The sequence below is a fragment of the Solenopsis invicta genome, chromosome 16 (assembly GCF_016802725.1).
Source record: "Solenopsis invicta isolate M01_SB chromosome 16, UNIL_Sinv_3.0, whole genome shotgun sequence".
In the NCBI taxonomy this organism is placed as follows: domain Eukaryota; kingdom Metazoa; phylum Arthropoda; class Insecta; order Hymenoptera; family Formicidae; genus Solenopsis; species Solenopsis invicta.
Genome location: NC_052679.1, coordinates 2,578,310 through 2,601,712, shown reverse-complemented (window position 1 = coordinate 2,601,712; position 23,403 = coordinate 2,578,310). Strand labels below are relative to the sequence as shown.

At 40.9% G+C, this 23,403-nt stretch overlaps 1 protein-coding gene across 1 annotated transcript in view; it reads left to right on the top strand.

The window, feature by feature from the left end:
• Positions 1–7,839: 7,839 nt before the first annotated feature.
• The window catches only part of LOC105202442 (transcription factor Sox-11), a 31,098-nt gene continuing 15,534 nt past the window's right edge, over positions 7,840–23,403 (top strand). Inside the window, exon 1 of the mRNA XM_011170974.3 lies at positions 7,840–8,815. Coding sequence (XP_011169276.1) covers positions 8,726–8,815 — 90 coding nt within the window. The 5' untranslated portion in view covers positions 7,840–8,725. The remainder of the gene's footprint in view (positions 8,816–23,403) is intronic.

Here is a 23,403-nt window from a genome sequence, read left to right as displayed (position 1 = left end):
GGTTTCGCTACACTTCACCGACATTGCCTCATACGCAGGATATCCCGGTATTATTGTGATATCAATTTCAATGATAAATTCCCTAACGAATTAAATCCTCTCTGCCTTAATCTGATAGGGCGTGCAAGATCTAAACGTGCAATTTTATCTACTTGGATATCGATTGTTGCAATTAAAATCAATCTATATTAAAATAAATTAATTCAACATTTATCTATATTAGTCTTGAACTTACGTCAAGCAGTCATACTTGTTGATTTAGCTGAGAGATTAAATGCAGTCCAAGAAATAATTTTTCAATTTTTGCATACGTCTAAATATTATTTTCGTTTTGCTAAATTTCAACTTAAAATTCTATTGAATGCATGAATAGAAATGCTGAGATGTTTTTCAACGTCGTAAACATGCCAAGAAAAGCCAAGTGACGTGATAATTATATAAATCACGAAACAGAAAGTGCCGCCACTGTGTGGATTAAGCAATGGAAACTAATTGCCGATCTGTTGGAACGTATAATCATAAATACGACTGCATTAAATCTCGCGCTCTCCGTTGCGATTAAATATGTATAATTTATGACAATGCGCGCGCGCGCGTGTGTGTGTGCATACGCACCGTGCAACATGCGTAAGCTCGCTCTTACATTGTGTAACGCGACGCTCCAAGTGTCTGCGTGAGGAATTCTGCATCGGGCGAGGACGATGCATCGCGGGGCTATCGGGATTAAATGTATTTACCGCGCGCAGATAATTCCCGATCTTGGGCCTTATCGCGCACCACCGCATGACTATTGACCCTGCTTAACATTGATTGATTTCAACACACGCGTCCTGGCGCGGCGCGATCGAAAAGAATTACGCGCTATCTCCTCGCTCGCGGCTATTTATAATGTTTTTAATGAGCGTGCAGAATGGAAAATCTATTACGCGTTTATACGAGCGATTAGGATTGCGCTAAAACAGGGTCAACGAAAAATCGCGATCGTGCCTGCGCATTATCTCTCGAGAGTGAATTATGTTTCCTGATGCATATACCACGAGCAAAATTACACAAGATCCGACGTGAAGACGCATATATACACATATGTATATATATATTTTTTTTTTCTACCACTGAAACGGTTCTAATCCGTGAAGCCGCGGAGTGATAGAGCTGGGCTCGTTCGAAGCTTTCAGTTCGTTTCGACGCAGTAATCCGAGCAAAGTGTAGTTTCTTGACATTCCGCAACTTGGACTATCTCAACTTCTCTTTACAGCTTCTTGTTTTGAGATTATCAATTAAGTCGAGCAAGTGTTCCGGCAGCATTTATCGTTTCTTTTCGTTTACGCTTTTTTAAAAACGCTTTACTAAACATAGACCCGATCTCCGATGTCTACGTACACGCGTCGCAGCTACGCGCTCGACAAATGAGTAGTGTATTCTGCGCGAATCGCGAAAGGTTGAGAGAAGCAGCACACGGGGCATCGGTAACCGATGCCCGTCAGTAATGAGATATTTTTCTAGCGGACGGTTATCGCGGTGAGAGAGAGAGAGAGAGAGAAAGAGGAGGCGAGGCTGAATTGCGTATAGGGCGCGGACAGTATCGCGGTGCATTTCTCGTAAACACATCGACGGCGCGGCGACGTCCAACATCGGCGTTTAGTATTCTCAAGTTGCAGTTAGCATCCGGTTAAAGCGGCGACGAGACCGCACCCATCGGGCTGGACGATACTTTTTTCCGTTACCGAGGAGGGAAAGAGAAAGAGAGAAAGAGAGGGAGAGAAAAAAAGGAGAGAGAGAGAGAGAGCTCGGTGAGACCGTTTCCTTTTTGCTTCGCCTCGATTCGGCGGGGACCTAAAGTTTCGGGACCTTGGGTGGATCGAACCGTCGCGTCGCCGCCGCCGACCTATATCGCTCTTTTATGTTGGCTCTTGAAATACGAACGCTGCCGCCGAATCCTAGACGTCTCGCCATTCTCCTCGATCGGAGCGATCGGCGAGATCCCGGGTCTCGTTACCTGTCCGCCGGTAAACCGTGCGATTCCGGGAAACCGTCGCGCGCGGAAAGAGTATCGATCTTCTATTGATCCTCTGCAGGCTGTCTTTTATATTGATGCAGGTATAAAGCGTCACACGCGCGGCGTTCTTTCGCTCGGAAAACTCGTGTCTCGCGCCGAGATATAGAAGAGATAAATTCTCTACAGAAACGGAACTGACAACAGATCAGTTTGTTTCGTCGCTGAATGTCGAGGATCTTGTTTTTAAGTTCGCAAAGACTGGTAGACTAAAATCAATTTATGAAAAAAAAAGCGTTCTCTGAAACCCCGACGATTTGTAGTCTCGAAAGCAATAAAGCAATCTGCGCTCGTTTCGCAGAAGTAGTCTATTTCGCTGAACTGACCTATATTCAAGGGTTAACCTTGACAGTAACGTAAGATAAAAGGAAAAAAGAACGGGAGAGAGAAGGGGCAGGGAGCTCTCCTCTCTAGTCAGGTGAGAACGACGTATTTGCGAGCGTAAATGGCTTGTCGCTCTGCCAAAAATTAAGAGATCCGGCCTGATGTTCCGACCGTGAAAAAGGAACGCGTCGAGGCGAACGGGAGGTGAGGGAATCGTCATTTCTGAAACGTCGCGTCGGAGGATGCGGTTTTATTTGATAGCATGGGAACTCCGGTTCACGGACTGATCGCGTTGCGCAAGGCTTCCTGGCTCGTCGAAAGCGGTCCCGGCTCGCAAGCGTGAAAGACGGCGGCAGGCAGACGCCGCGCTCGCGCCCGTAGTTTTCGCCGAAAGAGTTTCGTTAGGCCCGCAATATATATGGTTTATATTTGTATGACTTTCAGCGTGCGCCTCTCTTGACGTGTTTGCGCAAAATAAAGAATTTGGACGGCGTCCGTTTCGCTCGCGTGTACGAGAAAGAGCCGAGCCGTCCCGTCCCGTCCCGTCCCGTCTCGTCCCATGTTGGCGTGGCTACTAAAAATATATCGTAGGCGAAACGACTGTCGAGCGCACACACACCTCCCCCGCGCCTTCTGCCGTACTGCATTTATAGATCGGGGCATTTACCGGAAAAAAAATCTCGGCTTCTATGAAGGGCGGCGCGATCGAAGAGTGGCGACCTCCGCGTCGTGTAAATCGCGAAATCGATCGAGCCTCTCAAGAGCCTGTCAATAATTCCGATTCTCGCGAAATTAGGGAACGCGAAAATTGGCATTTACGGGCACGATCGCTGCCGATTTGAATAATGTATCTTACTACTTTATTTACAAGACGCAGAACATTTGCAGAACGTTCTCTCCTGAGGCTTAAACGTTGATGGGACCGATAAATACTTTTGAGAATTTTTGTGAGTTCTGTGAAAATCTGACATCTCCACGAAAGGATTTAATTTACCTGCTCTCTTGAGAATTTTAGCTTGTATTCTTTTCTGTGCGCAACAGAGATAAAAATAATTTAAAAAATTGTAAATTTTTAGTAAAAAAACTCGATAAGTTTTTTTTTACTCCGTCCTTGAAAAGTTTTTTACTCAGATATATATATATTTTTTTTTCGATAGTTAACATCGCATTATTGTTCTAGAATTCAGTTCGGGGTTTTTTGCATTCATGTAAAAGATTCTTATAATAGAGATAAATGTAATACCATGACTAAATGATGATGCATGAGCATCAATAGATCATTGTTAGTAGAAACCTAGATCATTGTTAGTAGGAAGCAGGAAATGAATTCATTTGGACAAATACATCTTTTTTTTGTGTTTAAAATAACGTATCAAATGTATAGCAAACGCTTTAACAATAAATAACAAGAAAAATAAATTTGATGTCTTTTTTTTAGTGTTTTGGCAAAAAGACAATTTTTTTTACGTAAAAAACTGGTTTTTACTTCAAATTAAAAAATACCCATTTTTTCATCTCTGTTGCACGATCTACTGACATCGAATAACAATTGCAATCGAGCTTAATTCTTTCCTGAAGGCATCTGAGACAAAAAAGTCCACCCCAACTTATTTACTTTTTATAAAATCTATTTAAGGAGATATTAAAATAAAGCAAGAATAAAATATTTATTTCAATCACTCATAAAAATAAAATGATCTTCCATATAGAACATTTGTAAATAAATAAAAAATATTTTTAAACTTTGACATTACGCCTTATTATACTTGCGTTTCTAATAAGAGAATCAAAAATAAATTGAAAATAACTAAACATTATTTATCAAATCACTTTTTAAAATGATTATTAAACAAAATCTATTTTTTTTAAGTGGTAAAGAAGGATGTAAAAGGCCTGTTTTTACTTTGTTCGGGGAAAATAAAACGGACATTTCTTATAGCTTTTGAGACAAGGAATCCAATGGTGCTAAAGTTACGTCACTTGATGAGAACACAGAAAATTGAGTTTTAATCGGGAAAACGCGTAGCGTTTCGCAGTCATTCACGGGATAAGATTCTACGCTATATGTATCGATGATGCATAACATCACTCATCCACGTTTTAATGTTGTTGTTGCTTTATCTTTCACGAAGTATCATTTTGGTCCGGTTTGGTTTGAATTTATCGTAAAGATTATATTGTAAAGATTATATTATCAGATATTATTCATAAAACAGATAAGTCTAGAATAAGTATCATTGTAATGATTGATGACATTTGTATAACGATTAATTAATTTATTAACATATAAATAACTTTGCCTTTCTTGTAAGTTATTGTACATAATAATTTAATAAATCAGAGTTTAATGTTTTAACAAAATAGCTTGTTTAATTCATTGATAAAATACGTAAAACAAAGTTAATAAAATTAATAAAACTCAATAACAAAAATTTCTGCTGCTTCTTTTGCTACAAAGTGAAAACAGCCTTTTTCGTAACAACCTTTAAAAGTGGAACTTGTTTAATGCTGAATCTTATTCTGCTTCAGTATACCTTACAGTATGTCTTACTGTATACTTAACAGTTCCAATTGAACAGGCTTTCGTAATATTGTCCTGTAGAAATAGAACATGTAACGCACAGTCAAATGATTCAACGTACTGTCGCATTATGATTTGCGCGGACAAATGATCTCGATAAAATGGCTCGAATTGCCGTTTCCGCGTAAAATAATTACTGGAAAAATGCTGGAGCGGCGCGCAACGCTTGGCCAGGCTAATGCAGCCCCAGAGAATTTCTATGAGAATGGAAAATGTGTGTGATTCGGTGTACCATTATGCAACTCCCCTAGGCACGGCGCGGTGCGGTGCGCGTCGAACATTATGTTCGAGGAAACAAGAGTACCCGGGCTGACTGGCACTAAACCTGTTTACGCGTAAAGTCTACCACACTCGCCATTTTTTCCTTTACGACGCCGTATCCGTGCACTTTAATACGCAACGCGAAGCAGGAAGAAATCATTTTTACGGTCCCACGATCACTCGGCCGCGCGCTACGTAAAGTAAACAATGTGCGTAAACAGCGATAAGGAATCCGTGCAATGGCCGATGCACGGATATATGCTCGTTTAATAAACATCTCGATTCCGCGAGCCGAATTATCCTCCTTAAAGGAAGGGAGGGACGCGCATGATTTCTCCCATAAAAAAAATTGTAAATTACTTTGCATTTATACGACAGTTTTATCTGCGCGCGATCTTAAGGACCGTGAAGTCGTCAAACTCGATTGCCTTGCGCTCGGTTTTACTTGCAAAATTTTACAAAGTTTAACATGTTTATTCGTGCTGTCACACAAAATGATTCTAGGATTGAGATTGAAACGTGCGAGTTCGAAAAAAAAAAAAAGATTGATCAAAACGCGAACGCGTTCGTTGAAGACGTCGCCGTTCGGAGGTCGTCTCGAAGCTGCGGAGGTTAAATTAACGGTTTACGATTCAAACTTCTCCTGCGCAACCATATACACACGCCTTCCCCAAGATATATTATCTGGCATATGTAAGGACGCATTCAAAAGCCCGTCATATGAGAAAGTGCACGCCGCGCCGCGCCGCGCCGATCGTAATCTCTTAATTTCGCATGTTTTTACGCCCCCGCAAGGCACGGCGTCCGTGCATCCAAACCGGTATGACGCGATATTCGCGATCGCGCTACGGGCCGTGCCAGGATTAAACTAATCGCGGGAGGACGCAAGGACATCGACTATCAGGTCACTCGCTTTCGTCCTCGCGCCTACCCTCCGAGAATTCCCGCCTTATCTTATCTAACGTTTGAGCTTTAAACTAAATTAAAGAGGGTCCGGAGATTTTATTTTCCATCCGCGACTCCTCGGCGCATTGCTGTCGGCACGAACACTCGAATCTTTCGTTTTTAACCCGAGAACAGTTCTCGCGATTTTACAGCTCAATTTTTATTTGCGTTTTTTTTTACACGGGGAAGTTGCAGTATAATCTTATTTAATACAATTATACACAGTTGGAAAATTTATATTAAATTTAACATCGCATATACCAAACGGTTCACTCCAAGTTTTGTGTTAATTTAATACAGGATGAATATGTTAAAAAATAACGAATGTAATGTAAGAAATTAACACAAAAAATGTGATTCGATACAGATTGGAAACAGAATATGAAAACATTTCTTCAGTAACATTAACACTTATAACTTGTTGACACGACAATTTTATTCATTTAATTATCTTAGATTTTATTTTTTAACACTGCATTATTTTTATGTCATTTATTTATTTTCTCATAAATTGTTATTTTAAATCTAAGAAATGTTAAATATCAATTTAACAGAAAATATTTAAATAACATAATCACATTACGTTAAATTAACATTAGAATTTGTTAAAAATTTAATTTTAACAAGGACTATTTTAACAAAAGGATAAAATGTTTTCTACTGTATAATTTTTATTTATATTCAACTTTTAGTATCAATCCCGCTGTAACCTATTAAAAACTCGAGATTCAACTAGAGATGAACGATATTTTGCTACTTTATAACTATTATTAAATTGTAACTATTAATTATGTAACTGTTGATTGGCTGCATTGAGAATTTCTAAACCTTATTATTATATAACCAATCAATGTTTTCAGAAAATTAGCATAGAACAAATGAGATATTATACCCATTAGGTATTTACACGTTTGTATTTCAAAACATGTAACTCTCAAGATGCGAAAGTTAAATGATACTACGTAAAAAAATTCTATCTACTAAAATTTTCAGAAAATAAACAAAAGATAATTTTTTTAATTAAATTGTTATCTTCTCAGTCTTCTCTCTAAATATTATTAAAAATGATTCTAATATTTCTTGACATTTTTTAAACTGTGTATAAAATAATAGCAACAACTTTCATTATTGTTAATCTTTACAATCATATAATTTATAGACATCAACATGTTTCTTGTGTTATATATAATATTTAATGAAAATCATATCAACTTTTTGCATCAAAAATTTTGATTTTGATTGCTATCAAAATGAAACAGCTATTAATTTTACAAGATTACAGTTACGTATAAGTAAAGATGACCATCATAACTGTTACTAAAGTACAACTGTTTAGCTCATCCCTATATCCAACGAAAAAAAAAAATAAATAAATAAAATAATAATAATACAAGTAGTGCAATGCGTGACAGCTAGGGTGAGAAGCTGTGACCGTGTTTGACACTGACAGTGGTTGATTAGCGATCGAATCCAAGGATAGGCAGGCAGTCGAGCAACGCGTCCATGCGTGTGCGTGCGCGCAGCTCGACGTAGCGCGGCGGAGTGAGTGCGAACGGCAGACGGGAGACGCGGCGGACGCGGCGGTCGTGGAGATGCAGGCGGGGAGATTGTCGGGCGCGGATTGGACGTGGTTGCGACCCGAGTGGGGATCAGTCTTCACAGCTGAGCGCTGAGCTATAGAGTCTAGCTCCGATCATACGATCAGTTAGTAGCACATGAGCGCTCGTGAAGCGAGCATCGAGACGTTTCTCTTCGGAGCGGGCGAGGATGTCAGTTCGTGATCGACGAGCGACTGTGAGAGGAGCCAGTAACGTTTAAAAAAAAAAAAGTCTTAGAACGCGCGTGCACGTCGTCGATATCCGGATATCAAGAGAGCGAGGAGCTCGGGGGTAGAAAAGGGAGGCCCACTCGAGCGACGGAAGGATAACGATTGCGACGCGCGCTGTTTATCGCTGCTCGGCGAGCACGTGTGGACGCGGAATATTGTACGTGCGACCGTAGGAGTCGTCGTCGTCGTCGTCGCACAGATAAGCGAGGTGGCAAGAGGTGAAGGTGTTCTCTACGTAGTGCCGATCGGAGGGATAGCCGACGCGCCACGGTCCATCATCCACAGTCGAGTCGCGTTCACGGGAGAGTAGACACTACGTGTTTACGTTCTCTCGCAATTTTTCGCCCGCCGACAAGTGTTCATAAACGCGACGGACGCTCATCCTCTGGACGCCTGTCTCGAGTTTCGTCCCGCGGAAGCGAGCACTTTATTTATTTTTTCTTTTTTTTTATTTTTTTTTTATTTGATTGTGGTTGTCTTGCGAGCTATCGGATTTACATCTCGCACGTACGCGGAGGTGCATCGAGTTTGGTGGGAGAACCCGAAGTGTAGGAGGATCGTTCGCGCGACGAGTGATCGTTTGCGAAGGTGAACGACGAGAAAAAGGAAATTATAAGTAAATAATTGTCGAATCCCTTCGCCGAAGCGCGCGGGGATTGTGATGCGAGTCGCCGACTTGACGTCACTTTGAGGTGAAGTGTCCGTGGTGTTTACCTTCGGAAGCGGCCCGAAAATGCTGCCGATGCAAGACTCGCCGAAGATCATCTTCGGCTCGCAGTTCGTAAAAAAGGATTCGCTCACGCCCTACTCAGATGCCACGCAGGTAAGAACCGAAATTTGCATTGCACGGGGAAACCTCGAGGGGGATTTAAGTGTAACAGCTCGGTCCTATATTCGTGATCATCTCAAGTACGTCGTACGATCAATTCCAGCCATCATTCGGTTGGATGGAGTCTTAACCTTCCGCGATCCAACTGGGATTTTGAAGACTCGGATGAATTTTCAATTTTCAATCATTCCGCTTCAAATTCAGACAACGCGAAATCGATGAAACACGTTTCGAAATACGGGTTGAAAAATTGGAAAATTGTATTCTAAAATGTTGGAAGAGTGTAGTAAAATTTTTTCGGGTTTTTTTGAAACCCAACAGCCTTTTCAACAAACACTATCAGGCACCAGTGGTTTGAAGACTCAGTGAATTTTCAATTTTGAATTATTCTGCCTCAAATTCGGACACGCGCGAGAACAGTGAAACACGTTTCGGATCAAACAATTGTAAAATCATATTATGGAATGTTGGAAAAGTGCAGTAAAATTTTTTTCAGTTTTTTTTAAACAACTGTTTTTTTTTTCAAAAAACACTATCAGGTGCCAGTGGTTTGAAGATTCAAGTGAATTTGCAATTTTGAATTATTTCGCCTCAAATTCGGACACGCACGGAAACGGTAAAAAACGTTTCGGTTTAAACAATTGTAAAATCATATTCTGGAATGTTGAAAGTGTGTACCAGAATTTTTTCCGTTTTTTTAAAGCTTAAAAATCCTCTCAAAAACACTCAGACACCAGTGACCCAGTTGAATTAGGAAAGAAAAAACATGGAGGATTAAGACTCCATCTGCTCATGAGCAGACTTGGGATAATCTTGAATGTAAGATCGAATTATGAGTACCGATCTTAAATTAAATTTTCTTAAACACAGCTGCGGTCCAGCCTTGTGTATCGGGCTTTATTTTTTTTTTTTCTTTACATCCTTAGACATAGTATAGCTCTAGGAGATGTATGTGGGGTGACGGTCGGGAACCCGCTGATTATAGATTATGGAAGTGGACCGTTTTCACACGGAACCACGCGTGATCTGCAACCTCTTATTATCGTAATGAGAGAAAAATTAAAGGCTGAAGGAGACAACAAAAAAACCTGTCGTTGAGAAACTTTAGAGACTTGAACTTATCTGGAAATTATTTTTGAGGCATCGTGCTGGAAAAGTCTCAGCTCTTTAAGGAATCTCAAACTTGTCTGAAAAACTTTTAGGGGGTGTGTTGAAAAATGTCAGTGCTTAGAAAATGTTTAACTTGCGTGGAAATTTGAAAGAGCATGCTGGAAAAGTCAGTTCTCAAAAAGTTTTAAACTTGCTTGGAAATTAGAGAGAGACGGAGAGAGCATGCTGGAAAAGTCAATTTTCAGGAAACCTTAAACTTCTCTGAAAATTTGAGGGGGTTTACTAAAAAAGTCATTTCTCCGAGAATCTTAGAATTTGTCTGAAAATTTGAGAGAGCATGCTAAAAAAGATCGGCTTTCGGGAAATCTTAGACTTACGGAATGTCTCTTGAAACCTGAGGTTCGAGCAGACATCTCACGTATTTCACTTCACTTCGTTTATTATGGCTAATGTCCATTAAAAAGAAAATATCGTTGAAGATATTAGCTCTGCTTACTTTTATTATTACACTTGCAGCGTAATCCTTCATTTACATAATTCTGCGTTTTTATTAGTTTCAAAAGCTTCAACGATATTTTCTTTCAAACGCACACTAGTCGTATAAATCTTGCTCTGTCAAACTCCGAGGTGGCATTTTTGAAAGTCGCTTCGCATCAGACACAATTCGTTTTGCATTCGAACGCGACGTAGCGTGCGCCGCGAGCCTGTTATTAAACTTGATCCTCGGACGGTGGGCACGACACGGATCCGTTCGAATCTACAATAGAACTTCGCTTTGGAACGGAATAAGAGTTTTTCAGGTTTGAATTTCGCTCGTATTTACCTGCGATTTCCTTTCTTTCCCGAGGAAACCTTTTAATAATGCGCGGTAATCAAAGGGAAAAAAAAAAGATTGCATGTGTTCAGCGGGGTACCGGTTCGGAGAGAGGCTTCCACGTGACGAGGGTCAAGCTGTTTATTTTGAAAGCGGCGCAGGTAAAAATTTCGAAAGCGCTGTTTAGTCCCGTCACAGATTTACTGCCAAATATTGCTGCACAGGATGCATCGAGGGTCTTCCTTAAGCCGGATTAATGTCCCAGAAGGAACGCTTTCCCCGCGGTCCCGGGGCGCGGCGGTACGAGGTCCGGCCAGTGAAAATAGCGCAAAACGACGCGCGTTCGCGATATCGTTAATAACGCCGAAGGAACGCGCGCGCTCGCGCCTCAAAGTGGGCCGTAAACTACATTTTTATCGGCGCACGTGGCGAAGTACATAAATCTCTAGTATTAACGAAATTTATTGCTTCACGGCGTATTCTCATTCGTATTCATCGATGCGACTTTTATGAATTTACGACGGACGATCGCGTTAGTTACACAGTTGGAAACGTCGTGCGCGATGATTTCTCGAAACGCACGAAAATTGTTCGCCGAGTAATTTTCGCACGTTTTTTTTTTCTTCGTGTAACTGAAAGCGTCCTCTCGTGATTTCTATCGGATATGCACAAAATTATTCTAATCCTTATATCATGCTCAAAACGGTGTTTCATTCCTATCATCCTGATATCTCGAATCTGTTCATTTTTTTCAGCCCTACTTAAAAATTTAAAAAATCTAAAAATTCACGAACATAGCGTTCAGCAGAAGAAGCAGCTTTGCAACAGTTACAAATTTTTTTAATAAAATTGATTTATATATTCAAATCTCCGGCAGGAATTAAAGGTAAAAACGAATCGTATTAATGAATTTTACAACAGTTGTAAAGCTGCTTTTACTGCTGAACGCAACCACACTTGCAACTTTCTAGAACAAATGTTGAAACTTTACTTTAGAAAATAAAATGTAGTACATAATTTAATAATCTATCGAAGTTGCGAGAAACTTGTACGAGCAAGAATCGGTCGGACATAAAATATCCAGGGCTAACAGGGAAAAGGCTAACGACGACGAAAGTTCACTCGTGTCAAGGTTAATCTCCGTTTGTTTCTTTTTTTTTCTGTAAAACAATAAGATGCTAAATCGAAGAAATCATTTGTCCGGTTCTGATGTTCGCAGTCTGTGCCGGAACGACGATAGAAACGCTTGGTTGCGCAGAGAAACGAGAAGTAGACGTTATTTTAAAGTAGAACAACCGTAAAGGCGAAGTCCCGCCGATCAGCTCAATCTACCGCCTAATGATTCGATGCAATATTCGACTCGTTGAAAAGAGTCTTGGGTGAACGGGACGCTACATCGAGATGACTCGTTAGACGTAACGCAAAATGTTGCCGGCCGACGTTTGTTTACAAGACCGGTCTCCTCGAGATGTCATAAACAGTGTTATTTTTCCGCGCTCATGTATCGATCGGCGAAGAGGCTTCGTCGCAGTGTTTTTTGACCGAAAGAAATCGGTCGTTTTCCAAATAATAAAAACGTATTTATCCTTTGCTGGTCGAAAGAGAAGAGGACGCGTAACATACGCACATTGTAAAAAATATCGACACCTCGTAATCGCGATGTAAATCAAGTGTCGTCGGATACTAGGAAGATGTAAGCTAGGGCGGACGCGATTTAAAATCGGAAAATCGACTTTCAATCTAGTTTCGCTGGAAGCGTTGATCGGATTAACTCAATCCTTTTCGAGGGGAAAAGGTTTTCGTCGAAAGTTCGCCGGGCGAAAGGACGATTTTGAAAAAAAACATGAAAAGAAAGGTCCGCAGGCATGATTTCGGGTGTGCCTGCTGCTGCTGCTGCTGCTGCTGCAGACCCATGCAGCGGTAAAAACGTCATCCTTTTAAACCCATGCGTTTCCGGCATGCGTGTATGCGTGCGCGCCGCCTTTCCTCGTGGGCGACGAACAGGGTGCCATATGGCTCGCGTGAAAATTCGTAGGTATTTCCAGACCTCGGCTCTGCTTCCCGGGCTCCCCGATATATACGGACCGGATATTCCTCCCTCGTATACGCGTAATTACTTGGAGTTCTGGCCGATACACCAACATTTTTCTCAGTAGGTCCCCCGGTCTCTCGAATCTCCTTCGAGACCGGTCAATTATCCTTCGGGACTTTAATGACTCAGGTCTCTAATTCTAGAGCTCGGTCCGGCCAGGTAGTCCTCCGCGCGGTTATGTATTTTGTATCGCTCCGGGGAAATAACATTCCCCGGTACGCGGGCACGGAATACGGGTATCGGTTCGCGGCGCGGAATAATCGATCGATCGCGTCATCGTCGTGATTTTTGATTTCGCACGCACGACTCCGGCCGCCGCGGCGCGCCACGCCACGCCACGCCACACCACGCCACACCACGCCACACCACGCCGCGCCGCGATCGTTCGAGAGGCTGTAATTCGACGGTTGCACCACGCTCGTCCATTTCGATCGATCGATCGAACTCTATAGGCACGAATCGGAGAATAACCGGGGACGGTTCGTGCGCGTTTCGCTTTAGCATCCGTAGCTTCGCGGATCGTTGGAGGCCTTATTACTTAATTCCCTGCACGTTGAAAGATGCGGATTTAAATCGCATTTTCTCTCCTCGTATAATTGTGATACGCGTTACGCGTTACGCGTTTTGAGGTCAATATTCCTAAATATGTTTTATCGCGACAGACAATACTCATATCGTTACTTAATAACTGCTTAATGTGAGTGAAGAGATTGATTATTCGGGCTTTTAATATAATACAAAAAGATAAGAGTCAAGATACATAATCGCCATTTTATCTGCCGAAACAAATATGCAGCATTTCCTCTTTTTCTATCTGATTCGATAACTACAAGGAAAACATGGTTTTGCTCCCTACAAGTTTAATTATTATAGATACAGATCTGAAAATTAATTTTTGTTGGGCTATCAAAATAATTATTTCAAACGTTCATTCAAGCTGGTTGCTAGAATACCGAAACTTTTTGTAGCATTGCTCATCATGCTTGTCCTATATAATTACTTTGATTAGATAATAAAAATTATTTTTATATCTGTATTCAACTAAATTTTTGGATATCTCAGCAAAATTATTTTTTCCGTACATAGGGAAAAAAGAAAAGAGTTTTGTTAAAGTATCTAAAAGTTTGTAATAGCTAGATTTAAAAATAATTTTTGTTGAATTAATTACGTAAGACGTTCACAAGCTGGTTGTTAAAGTATCAAAACTTTTTGCAGTACTATTGATTATGCTTGAGCCTCTCACACAATTATTTTGATTAGATAACAAAAATTATTTTGAGATCTGTATTCAGCTAAATTTTTAGATACTTCAGCAAAACAGTTTTTCCTGTAAACAGGAAAAAAAGAAGAATTTTGTTGAAGCATTTAATCTTTACGATACCACGCTAAAACAGTGTCTCATTCTCACCATTCTGGGTATCTCGAATCTGTTCATTTTTTTCATCTATTTATTTAAAGTGTTTCAAAAAAATCTTAAAAAATTCACGAACATGTTTTCAGCCTTCTAGAACAAATGTTAAAACTTCACTTTAGAAAATAATAAAATGTAGTACATAATTTAATCCAACTTGCAAGAAACTTGTACGAACAAGAGTCGATCGAACGAAATATCCAGGATAGTAGTAGGGAAAAAGTTAAAAAATGAGCTAGATGCAAATTTAAAAATATTATTGTCCCGTCAAAATTACGTAAGACGATCAAATTAGTTACTAGAATGTCAAAACTTTTTGCATCATTGCTCATTATACTTGAGCGTCCCACGTAATTATTTTGATTTTATAATAAAAAGAACTTTCAGATCCGTATTCAGTTAAATTTCTTGAAACTTCAGTAAAGGTTCTTTTCGCATACTTGATCGTATTGCGTATACTTGATCGTAATTGCGTTAGCCATCTTAATCTCTCTGGACATGCCGTAACATGTCGTACTGCGCGTTATCAAATCTTCGTTGCATCCGCCTTGCGATACTAGCGTGAAACCGCAACAAGTGCGTCATGATACTCGTCTGGAACGCGCCGCGGCGACACAAGAGGGGCTGGGGAAAGAAAATATCGCACGATGTCAGGATACATAATACGAGCGATTCATCAGTTATCGTTTTCTTGTTAAAATTAAAATCGAGAACGTTTATATAATATTATAGATACGTGACGTCAGTTAAATAACTTATTTTCGTTTACGAGATCACTTCAATCGAAGCATCGGTCCGTCTATTTCATTCCCTCCAACACTCTCGATCAATTCGATGGCTCAATATCGCCGTACACATTTTTCGACGTTTGATTTACGTCGCTTCGGAAATAAATCGCTCGTGTGTGTCGGGGCGCGCGCGCGGCGCGGCGCGGGAGGGACGAAAAAAGGACTCTCGGCGGGCAACGTGGGATCCGTAATTTTCGTCTCGATTCCAATTTCTTTTTCTCGCGGGCTTAATCTCGTCCGGTAAATTGGCCCTCTGAACTTCCCTTTGACTGCTCTCGGCCTCTCTGGCCTCCTGCTCCTGGCCTCTCCCACCTTCGTCCCTCCTCCTCCCCCCCCTCTCGTCGTCGTCGCCCGTCGTCCGCCTTCTCCTTTCCTGATAGGTACAATCCCATCAAATTATCCCGATTACCTGTAGCCTTGACGGTATACGCGAGCCTTTCTAATAGAGACAAGCGCGCACCGACGTTAACGACGATTTCGAAGTCGAACGCGTGCTGCCGGCAGTCGCGTGACGTGAGTTTCGTTAGATTCACGCCGCGCATTTACCATTAAAATAACGTGAGGCCCGTCGCGCGTGAGTCTCTCCCGCCAGCGACATTGAACGTAGTTCCTGGGCGGCGACAGACAAGCCGGATATACCTCGAGTCTGTCCGTCATCGAAAATAAATAATTTTCTGCATCGGCGAGTTACATTGAACTTTGCTACTTGCGCGCTTATTTTCGCTACAACCGTATCTACCGGCTCATCTAAAAAGATATTGCAACCTGTAAAGCGATTGAAAGCGTAATCACGGCGAAACGCGCGGCTGCGAGATAACGCGTTTCTTTAGAGCCGCTGCTCGCTGCTGCATACGCGACGCGACGCGAACAGGCGTAGCGCAGAATTTTAATCGAGGGGACAGACTCCATCGATCTCGCGCTCGCGGGAGGGAGAAGGGTTCTGCTATCGGCAGTAAAAAGCAAACGAGCGAGCGAGCGGATACGCGGATCGGCTCGCTTTCACGGAAAGCTCGCGTGATAACGCGCGCGGCGCGGGGGATAAGTCGGATGTTCTGGGAAGAGCATCCGGTGGCGCGCGCGCGGACGCGGCTGGAAAAAAGAAGAAGGTCCCCCGCGTTTTCATCGTGAACGAGCACAATTACCAGCAAGTCGCCGCCGCTGACGACGATGACGGCACAAGCGCGGCGTGGCGCGGCGTGGCGCGGCGGTCGGCGCGACGTACATACTCGCGTATTGGTGCGTAAGCGTAATGCAAATCGCCGCCACTTTCCCCGCACGCGTACGCGTGAACGTGACATTTCGCGCTCGCACGATTATTCTATTTACGAAAATGATTATTGAGGACGGCACGACCGTGTCACGTTTAGCGTCAATCGTGTCTCTCCGATTCTCGCGTCACGTCGGAATATTCGACGCGATTTTTTTTTTGCAATTAAACGTCAAAAATATGTATCTATACGTTTTATTAGATTAGGTTCTACTGCGAAAAGATACAAGGTCTGAGCGCTGGTTAAATGTATCGTGTAAATTTGGAATGATTGCATGCTAGACAAGGTTAAAATGCTATCCCGAACACGAAATACTCTCTCAATATTATTTTCATGCACACGAAAAATTCATGCATCGGCAATGTAAATTTTTGTCTCTTTAATATATTTTGCATGCAAATTTCTTGTCAAATTATACTACTTTTTTCTTTTTCTTTATTTTAGAATTTTTATTTTTTTTTACTTTTTTTATTTATAACATTATTAATTCTCCGGAGCTGATGGTTTATTTATTGGATTTATTCTCAATGATAAGTCTTGAATTATTGTAACTAAAATAAACGTAATGTACTTATTTTATTTTAGAAACATATGAGTTACTTTGGTTCCTTAAAATTAATTAGTGCCTTTTAGTTAACATAAATTAAATAGGTCTGACAGATTCAGCGTCAGCAACTGTGATTTGGATGTCAGCTCCGGAGGGTTAAATTATTTTATTTTGTTTCATTTTTTTTTTATTTTTAGAAACGGTTGAAGAGAAACTAGTGAGGGAAGATTGCAATGCTATATTCTGAGGAGGCGTAATTAAAAAGTTACTTTTTAGAGCCTTGGATTCCTAATTTTGTATATTCTGTAACACTTAAATTCCACGCTTATTAACACTTAACACTGGGATATTTGTAACCTGCGTATTTCCTTTTCTCCTTAAATATCTTATCGGCTGTAATTAATTTAAGTAATTTTTTAAAAAACATACAACCATACAAATATTTGTTAAAATTGTTAAAGTGTATGTAAAAATCTTAATAATTTTTTATACTTGTAAAAGTGATGAACGGGCACAAACCATAGTGTATAATAAGAGTAAAAGGGTTCTTAGCCAACACTCAACAAAAAGATCTAGAATCTTCTTTAAACGTGTTAAAGATGTATTTTTATTTATGTAATTTAATCGGGAACGAAATCTGATTTTCTTATTGACACTATGGAAATTTGTGGTAAATTCAGCCGAAAAGATACAATAAACTACGTATTACAAGTTACAGTTAAGTTTAAAATTCTAGCTATAGAGTATCGGAAATTTATTTGGCATGATTAGAATAAGACGCACCATTTTTGTATACATTTCGTTGGCGCGACTAGTATATAAATATGATAAATATTTTTTCAGTGTATTCTTGTTTCTTTTTTTAGTATAGTTTCAAATAAAATGTCATATTTTCTAGAAACGGAGAGAAACTTAAATCACAATTATTTCTCAAAATTCTTCTCCACCATACACACATATTTCCAGACCTGCGTAAAGGGGGAGGGGAGGGGGGGAAGATCACGCATGCCAGGGTTAATTACGCTAATCGTCGGATTATCTACCTAGGCGTTATTAGCCGCGACGGTGAAACCATCGGCGATGCCGTAATGCCGTGCTAACCGGTGTAACGGTATTACAAAAGCGACAGTGAAATGGCGGGATGAGAACGCCGGTTTCGCTCCTTGAAAGTTACGCGAGCGCGTACGAACCGCGAGCACGTCACGTTGTAATTGCTTCGCGCTTACTTATGCGAACGATAGAACGATAGTCCTCCCCTCCCGCCCTGGGATCCGCGCAAGTTCGCTCGGATTCCGCGGAAGGAGGCGTGTGCGGAAGAAAGTGGAAAAAGTGGTCGCCGTTGGTGAACGGGAGAAATAGTTGTCTTTTGTCGGGTATGCATAAAATCGGCCGTAAAGATTGAAGTTACGGCGGGCCCGTAAGAGATCCTGATAAGAACCTGGGATTTCTCTACTTGGGTGGTGCGAGTTATTGTTACGGTTATGAGAATATAAAGCGGGACTATCTCGCAACGAGATCGGCCCGCTTAAGAGACCGGCTATAAATATAATCACGCGTTTTTTTTTTCTGCCGTGCGCCACCGTGGACAGAGCTGTACATTGTATGGGATCTCCATGCGCTTCTTTAAGTTCAACGGCGCGTACTAGATGCACTAAACAAATGGGTTCGTTAACACCAGAGGTACCAGCCTTTCTCACTCACTGAGACTGATCGAAGGAACAAAGTTATAGAGAAAGTTATGAATAATCAAATATCTTATTTAGGATAAAGGAAATATTTAACGAAAATTTTTCAAAATTCTATCTCTCATACGAAAAGCAGAATATTGATCTAAAAAATTACGATCGACAACGTTCGGCACTTCTGGTGTTGAGTTTTCTGAGCGAAAAGCGTCGATGGGGTCCAAATTTAAGAACGCGTTATTATTTATTTTAAATAATAATTTTAGATAAATTGTCCCGTAATCGCTGCGAAGTAAGCGATACGTTCGCACGATAAGATATTTTCCTCAATATTTTTTTTTTTCCCTATAATATATATTTTTGTTTACGAGGGCTTATGATAATAGACAGCGGAATAAGTCCGTGGCGCGCGCGATAAAGTAACGTCTTCGGCGTTATCGGTTATTTGCCTATCGTTATGCTTTTTATCTATCGATCTAATCTCAATGACATTGCCGTATCGGGTGCACAATGTCGTCTCTATCGGTATCGCGTAAAAAAGCGACGGGGCAAAACAACGGTGCGATTGATTCCCGACCCGGAAATCACGTTTCCGAGCCTCTTAAGCGACGACACGACGCTACGGGAGATTTCTGCGCGGCGCGAAAAAGGTTCGCTCGATTCGCGTGTCGCCGGGTAGACGATGAAGGAATAAAAAATATGCTTTTAACGTTCTCCGGGTCTACTCTACGGTCGATCGGACGAGATTAATGTCTATTGCAAGGTCGCGTTGACAGATTCATAGCGGTAAATTGTGTCGGCGAAGGTCAAACGAAAGTACTGATCGCTCGCCTTCGCCGAGACGAACAGTTGCTGGATCAAATGTGTCCGGTGGACGAGAATTGATTTTAACTCCCTGGAGGTCAGTCGTTTCTTTTTTTTCTTTTTCGTTCGCGCGCGAAATCGTGTGTATTTCGCGCGAGACGAGAGCCCGAGTGAACCGCTAGTGAATTTCCATTGACGAGGTCGAGAGTATTAATAGAAACGAGAGCCTGAAATCGCATACACGCGATCCACATATGTATAAAGAAATTACATTATCTACATATGAAAAAAGAAATAGCCATAATGCCACTAATAAAATCAAATTTATGCGGACGGAGCTTTATCATCTCGATGATTTAGCGCTAATGGACTAACGCTGTTTTCCATTGCTGTTTTGAAATTAGTATAAAAAGATGTAGAAGAATTTAAAATTTGTCTAGAAATTGTTCATTCACTCGAACGGGAACTGGAAAAGGTCGATTTTAGAAATACAGTGACTATACGCTTCGAGAGCCGATGTGCTTAAAAAGTACTTAAAAGGGATATGGCGGGCACAGGCACGTCGTTGTGTATTCTATAAGTACCACTGTCGTATGCGAGCTGGATGAATCACTGTGATGGGGACACGACACGTCGCGACGGTGAGATAGAGGAGAGATTGAAGGGAAGAGACAAGAGAGAGAGAGAGGGAGAGAGAGACAGATAATAAAAAAACGGAAAGAGACTCGAAACGCCGTTATCACACAGGTTTTACTAAATTGTCCGCCGCTGTGATCCTTTCGCGATATTACCAGACGGTAACATCCGATGTTTCGTATACGGATATGACGCATCTTCACGGAACATCAGGTCGATGAACGGTTTACGGATTCGTCATTGCAGAGTCATGATATTAAACTGCAGCTTTAAATTCGCCATATTTTTTAAATAAATTGCTTCTTTATAAACCGGCTTATAAAATTGTAAGCAAATGTCGATAAAACATATTGCAAATTGTAATTATTTTCAATATATTTTTCTTTCCAAAAGTTTTCCATTTAGCTGCTACAATGGACACATTAATGTACACACGATAACTAATGTTCATTTCTATCAATGTAAATTAACTTTAATCTCAGTTTAACATTCCTTCAGTTTATTTTTTTCCAGTTGTAAGAATTATCTGCTCTTGGCAGAATAATAAGAGAAGCAAAACATGAGGGATCTTTTCTTCGCATAGGGGTCGAATGCGCAATGGTTTGTTGATAGTAAAGAAGTTGATTGTAAAACGAACAAATTCTCCAGATACTTTGCCTCTACCAACGTTTTGTTAAACTTACTCAAGCCCAATTGTTCATTATCTGCTTAATTTGTGATTAGATTTAATTTGATGTTTTACCTAATGTGCTTCACTCATGATGATGCAATAGGTGAAGCTTATCGGATGAAACACCAGGTTAAGTTAAGCAGATAATGAATAATCGGACCTTAAAGTACTAAAAAATATGTATGACACGTGAGATCTATGATTAGAACGCACTTACGCATTCTCGTCTGAAAACATAGTTGTTTACTCTCTAAATTTTTTGAAGTGGAATTTCACTCTGAAGAATGAAAACTCCACTTTAAAAGAGTGAAGAAATGCAGCCACTCTTTTTCAAGACTGGCTGAATTTTCATTCTTCTAGGATGAGAGAGTCCACTCCAAACAATTTAGAGAGTACCTGATTATTTTAATTAGAAAAAATTGAAAAGAAAAAACAAAAAGATTCATTTTAGTCGAAATTAAAATTCACTCTTTTAGAATGATTCAGTATATGATTCACTACAGATAGACATAAAAATATTTAAAAATACTTTCTAAATTCCCGCAGTGAAATATTCTAAAGTTAAAACGTTCTGAATCATTCTAAAAGAGTGAAACTTGAGCTTATGCAATTCTTTTGAATAATTTGCCTCTATTGAGAATCAAAATTCATTCCTATAGAGTGATAACCAGCAATTTCCAAGGAATTAGATTTTTTCCCTCTACGAGATTTTGAGAGACGCGAGAGTAACCTGCCGTTAAGAGCAACCTGGAAAGAAATCGAGTTCGGCGAATCGACGAGATCCATGCTGCTCCGTTCGCAGCATCCTTCCGTTGGAAGATTCAGTGGCAGCACGATTTACGAGAGGGCTGTTTGTACAACGGTAGTTTTCAAACGAGAGTGCGTGAGCACGCAGGTGCGGAGTTACTCCGCGAGGGTCGAGGTGGAGGAAGGGGGGTAGCGATTTTTCCAAACTCCAAATGCAGACGGTATAGCGAGGGGACTCGATATACGCGAGGAGGGTAAACGACGGAGGTTCCGATCGGTAGTGAACAGAGCGGGTTGTTGTCCAAGGCCAGCTGCGCCGAGAAAACGCGGCCATCGTCGTGCATCGAGCTCCGCGATCGGATCGGCTCTCGGGCGGGCGGCGGCGGCGGCGGCGGCGGCGGCGGCGGCGAGGAGGCGGGCAGCAACAGCGAGAGAGGGCACAGGGAGCGGAGTGTGGGCTCCAGCAGCAACGGAAGCGAGCCGGTTGTTTTACCGCAGAAACAGCAGCCGGCCACTTTGTTGCACGCCACGAAATTATGCACCGCCGAGAGGCGAGCGCGCGCTCGCGCGCGCGAGAAGCGCTCGTAAATAACGACCGGGCGTCACGAAATTACTTTCGGGGCACACGCCGTCGCCTCCTCTCCTTCTCTCGCATTACCGTTTGATTCTCGATCTTCTCTCCCGATGTACGTACGTACGTATGTATGTGCGCACCGGTTTCGTGTATATACCGGCAATCGAGCGGATCTCTCTCGCCGCTGAAATCTTACGTCGTCGAGAATTTCTCGCGTCTATGGTTTCTGTTAATTGGCTGCTTCAGACATTAATTTGAAATGTTATGTAAACCGAGCCGAGAGTAGATGCAGCCGTGGAACTGTGCGTGCGTGATCGGTTACGGGATATTACGAAATAAAACTTTGCTTTTTTTTTCGCTAAACGGAAATATCGTGGCGTATTTATCGATGTGCGCTTAAACTTCAGAGAAAATTGTGGGAAACGTGAGATTATAAAAAAAAATTGCAAACATTAACGAAGAATTTATGGAGATTCTCCAACTGCGTAGTAATAATTGCACACTCCACATCTCCATTTTAAATGATATATCGAAAGTATCTTCGTAAACATGTTATAAAGATATGCAATGTTGTATTACAATCATATTATATTTGTAAAAATTATAATAGTGAAAATTATAATTATAATAAAGTCATACTTTTATATTTATATTTTCCATCGTGTTCCTCCTACTGTTTTCGACTTTCGTAGGCGATAACACGAGAAAATCTTACAGCGAATTCGGTTGAACGTGCTAGTGCGCACTCGCGTACATTAAAAAGTCGGAAAAAAACAATTTTACTTATCTAAAAAATTAGCTAGATACAGATCAGAAAATAATTTTACTCTGGGCCACCAAAATAATTATGTAGGATGCTCAAATATGATAACGTTGCCACAAATAACTTTGACAACCCAGCAATCAAGTTAAACGTCCGATACAATTTTTTAAATAGTTCAACATAGTTATTTTTTTATCTGTATTTCAGCAAAGTTGTTCTTTCCGTGTACACAAATCGACGTAAAAGTGTGTGTGTGTGTGTGTTTAATATAAATGTATAAATATTAAATCGCGAACTCTTCAATATACTTTGTTGCTGTTTGACAAATATAAATATTTTATCATTCGATAAACATGCAGATATTTGCATTGATACTTTATATTTAGATTTGATCAGTGTAACACGCCTTTAATGTGCATCAGAGCACTAAAGCGGTCCAACTCAAATTCGCTATTAGGGTACTGCCTCCTTTCTCAATATACTTTTGCCTAAAATATTTTACACTTTGCTTCGATGATTCAGTCAGAACTCGGGTGGGCCCAGCGAGCCTTTTGCTTGTAACTGTTTTTACTTGAACTAACCAAACCTAGTGTCTAATGATTATGCAATATAATTGTCCCACATTGAATTGGGCGTAAGGAAAACGTTGCGTTCACGCGAGATCGTAAAGTCAAAT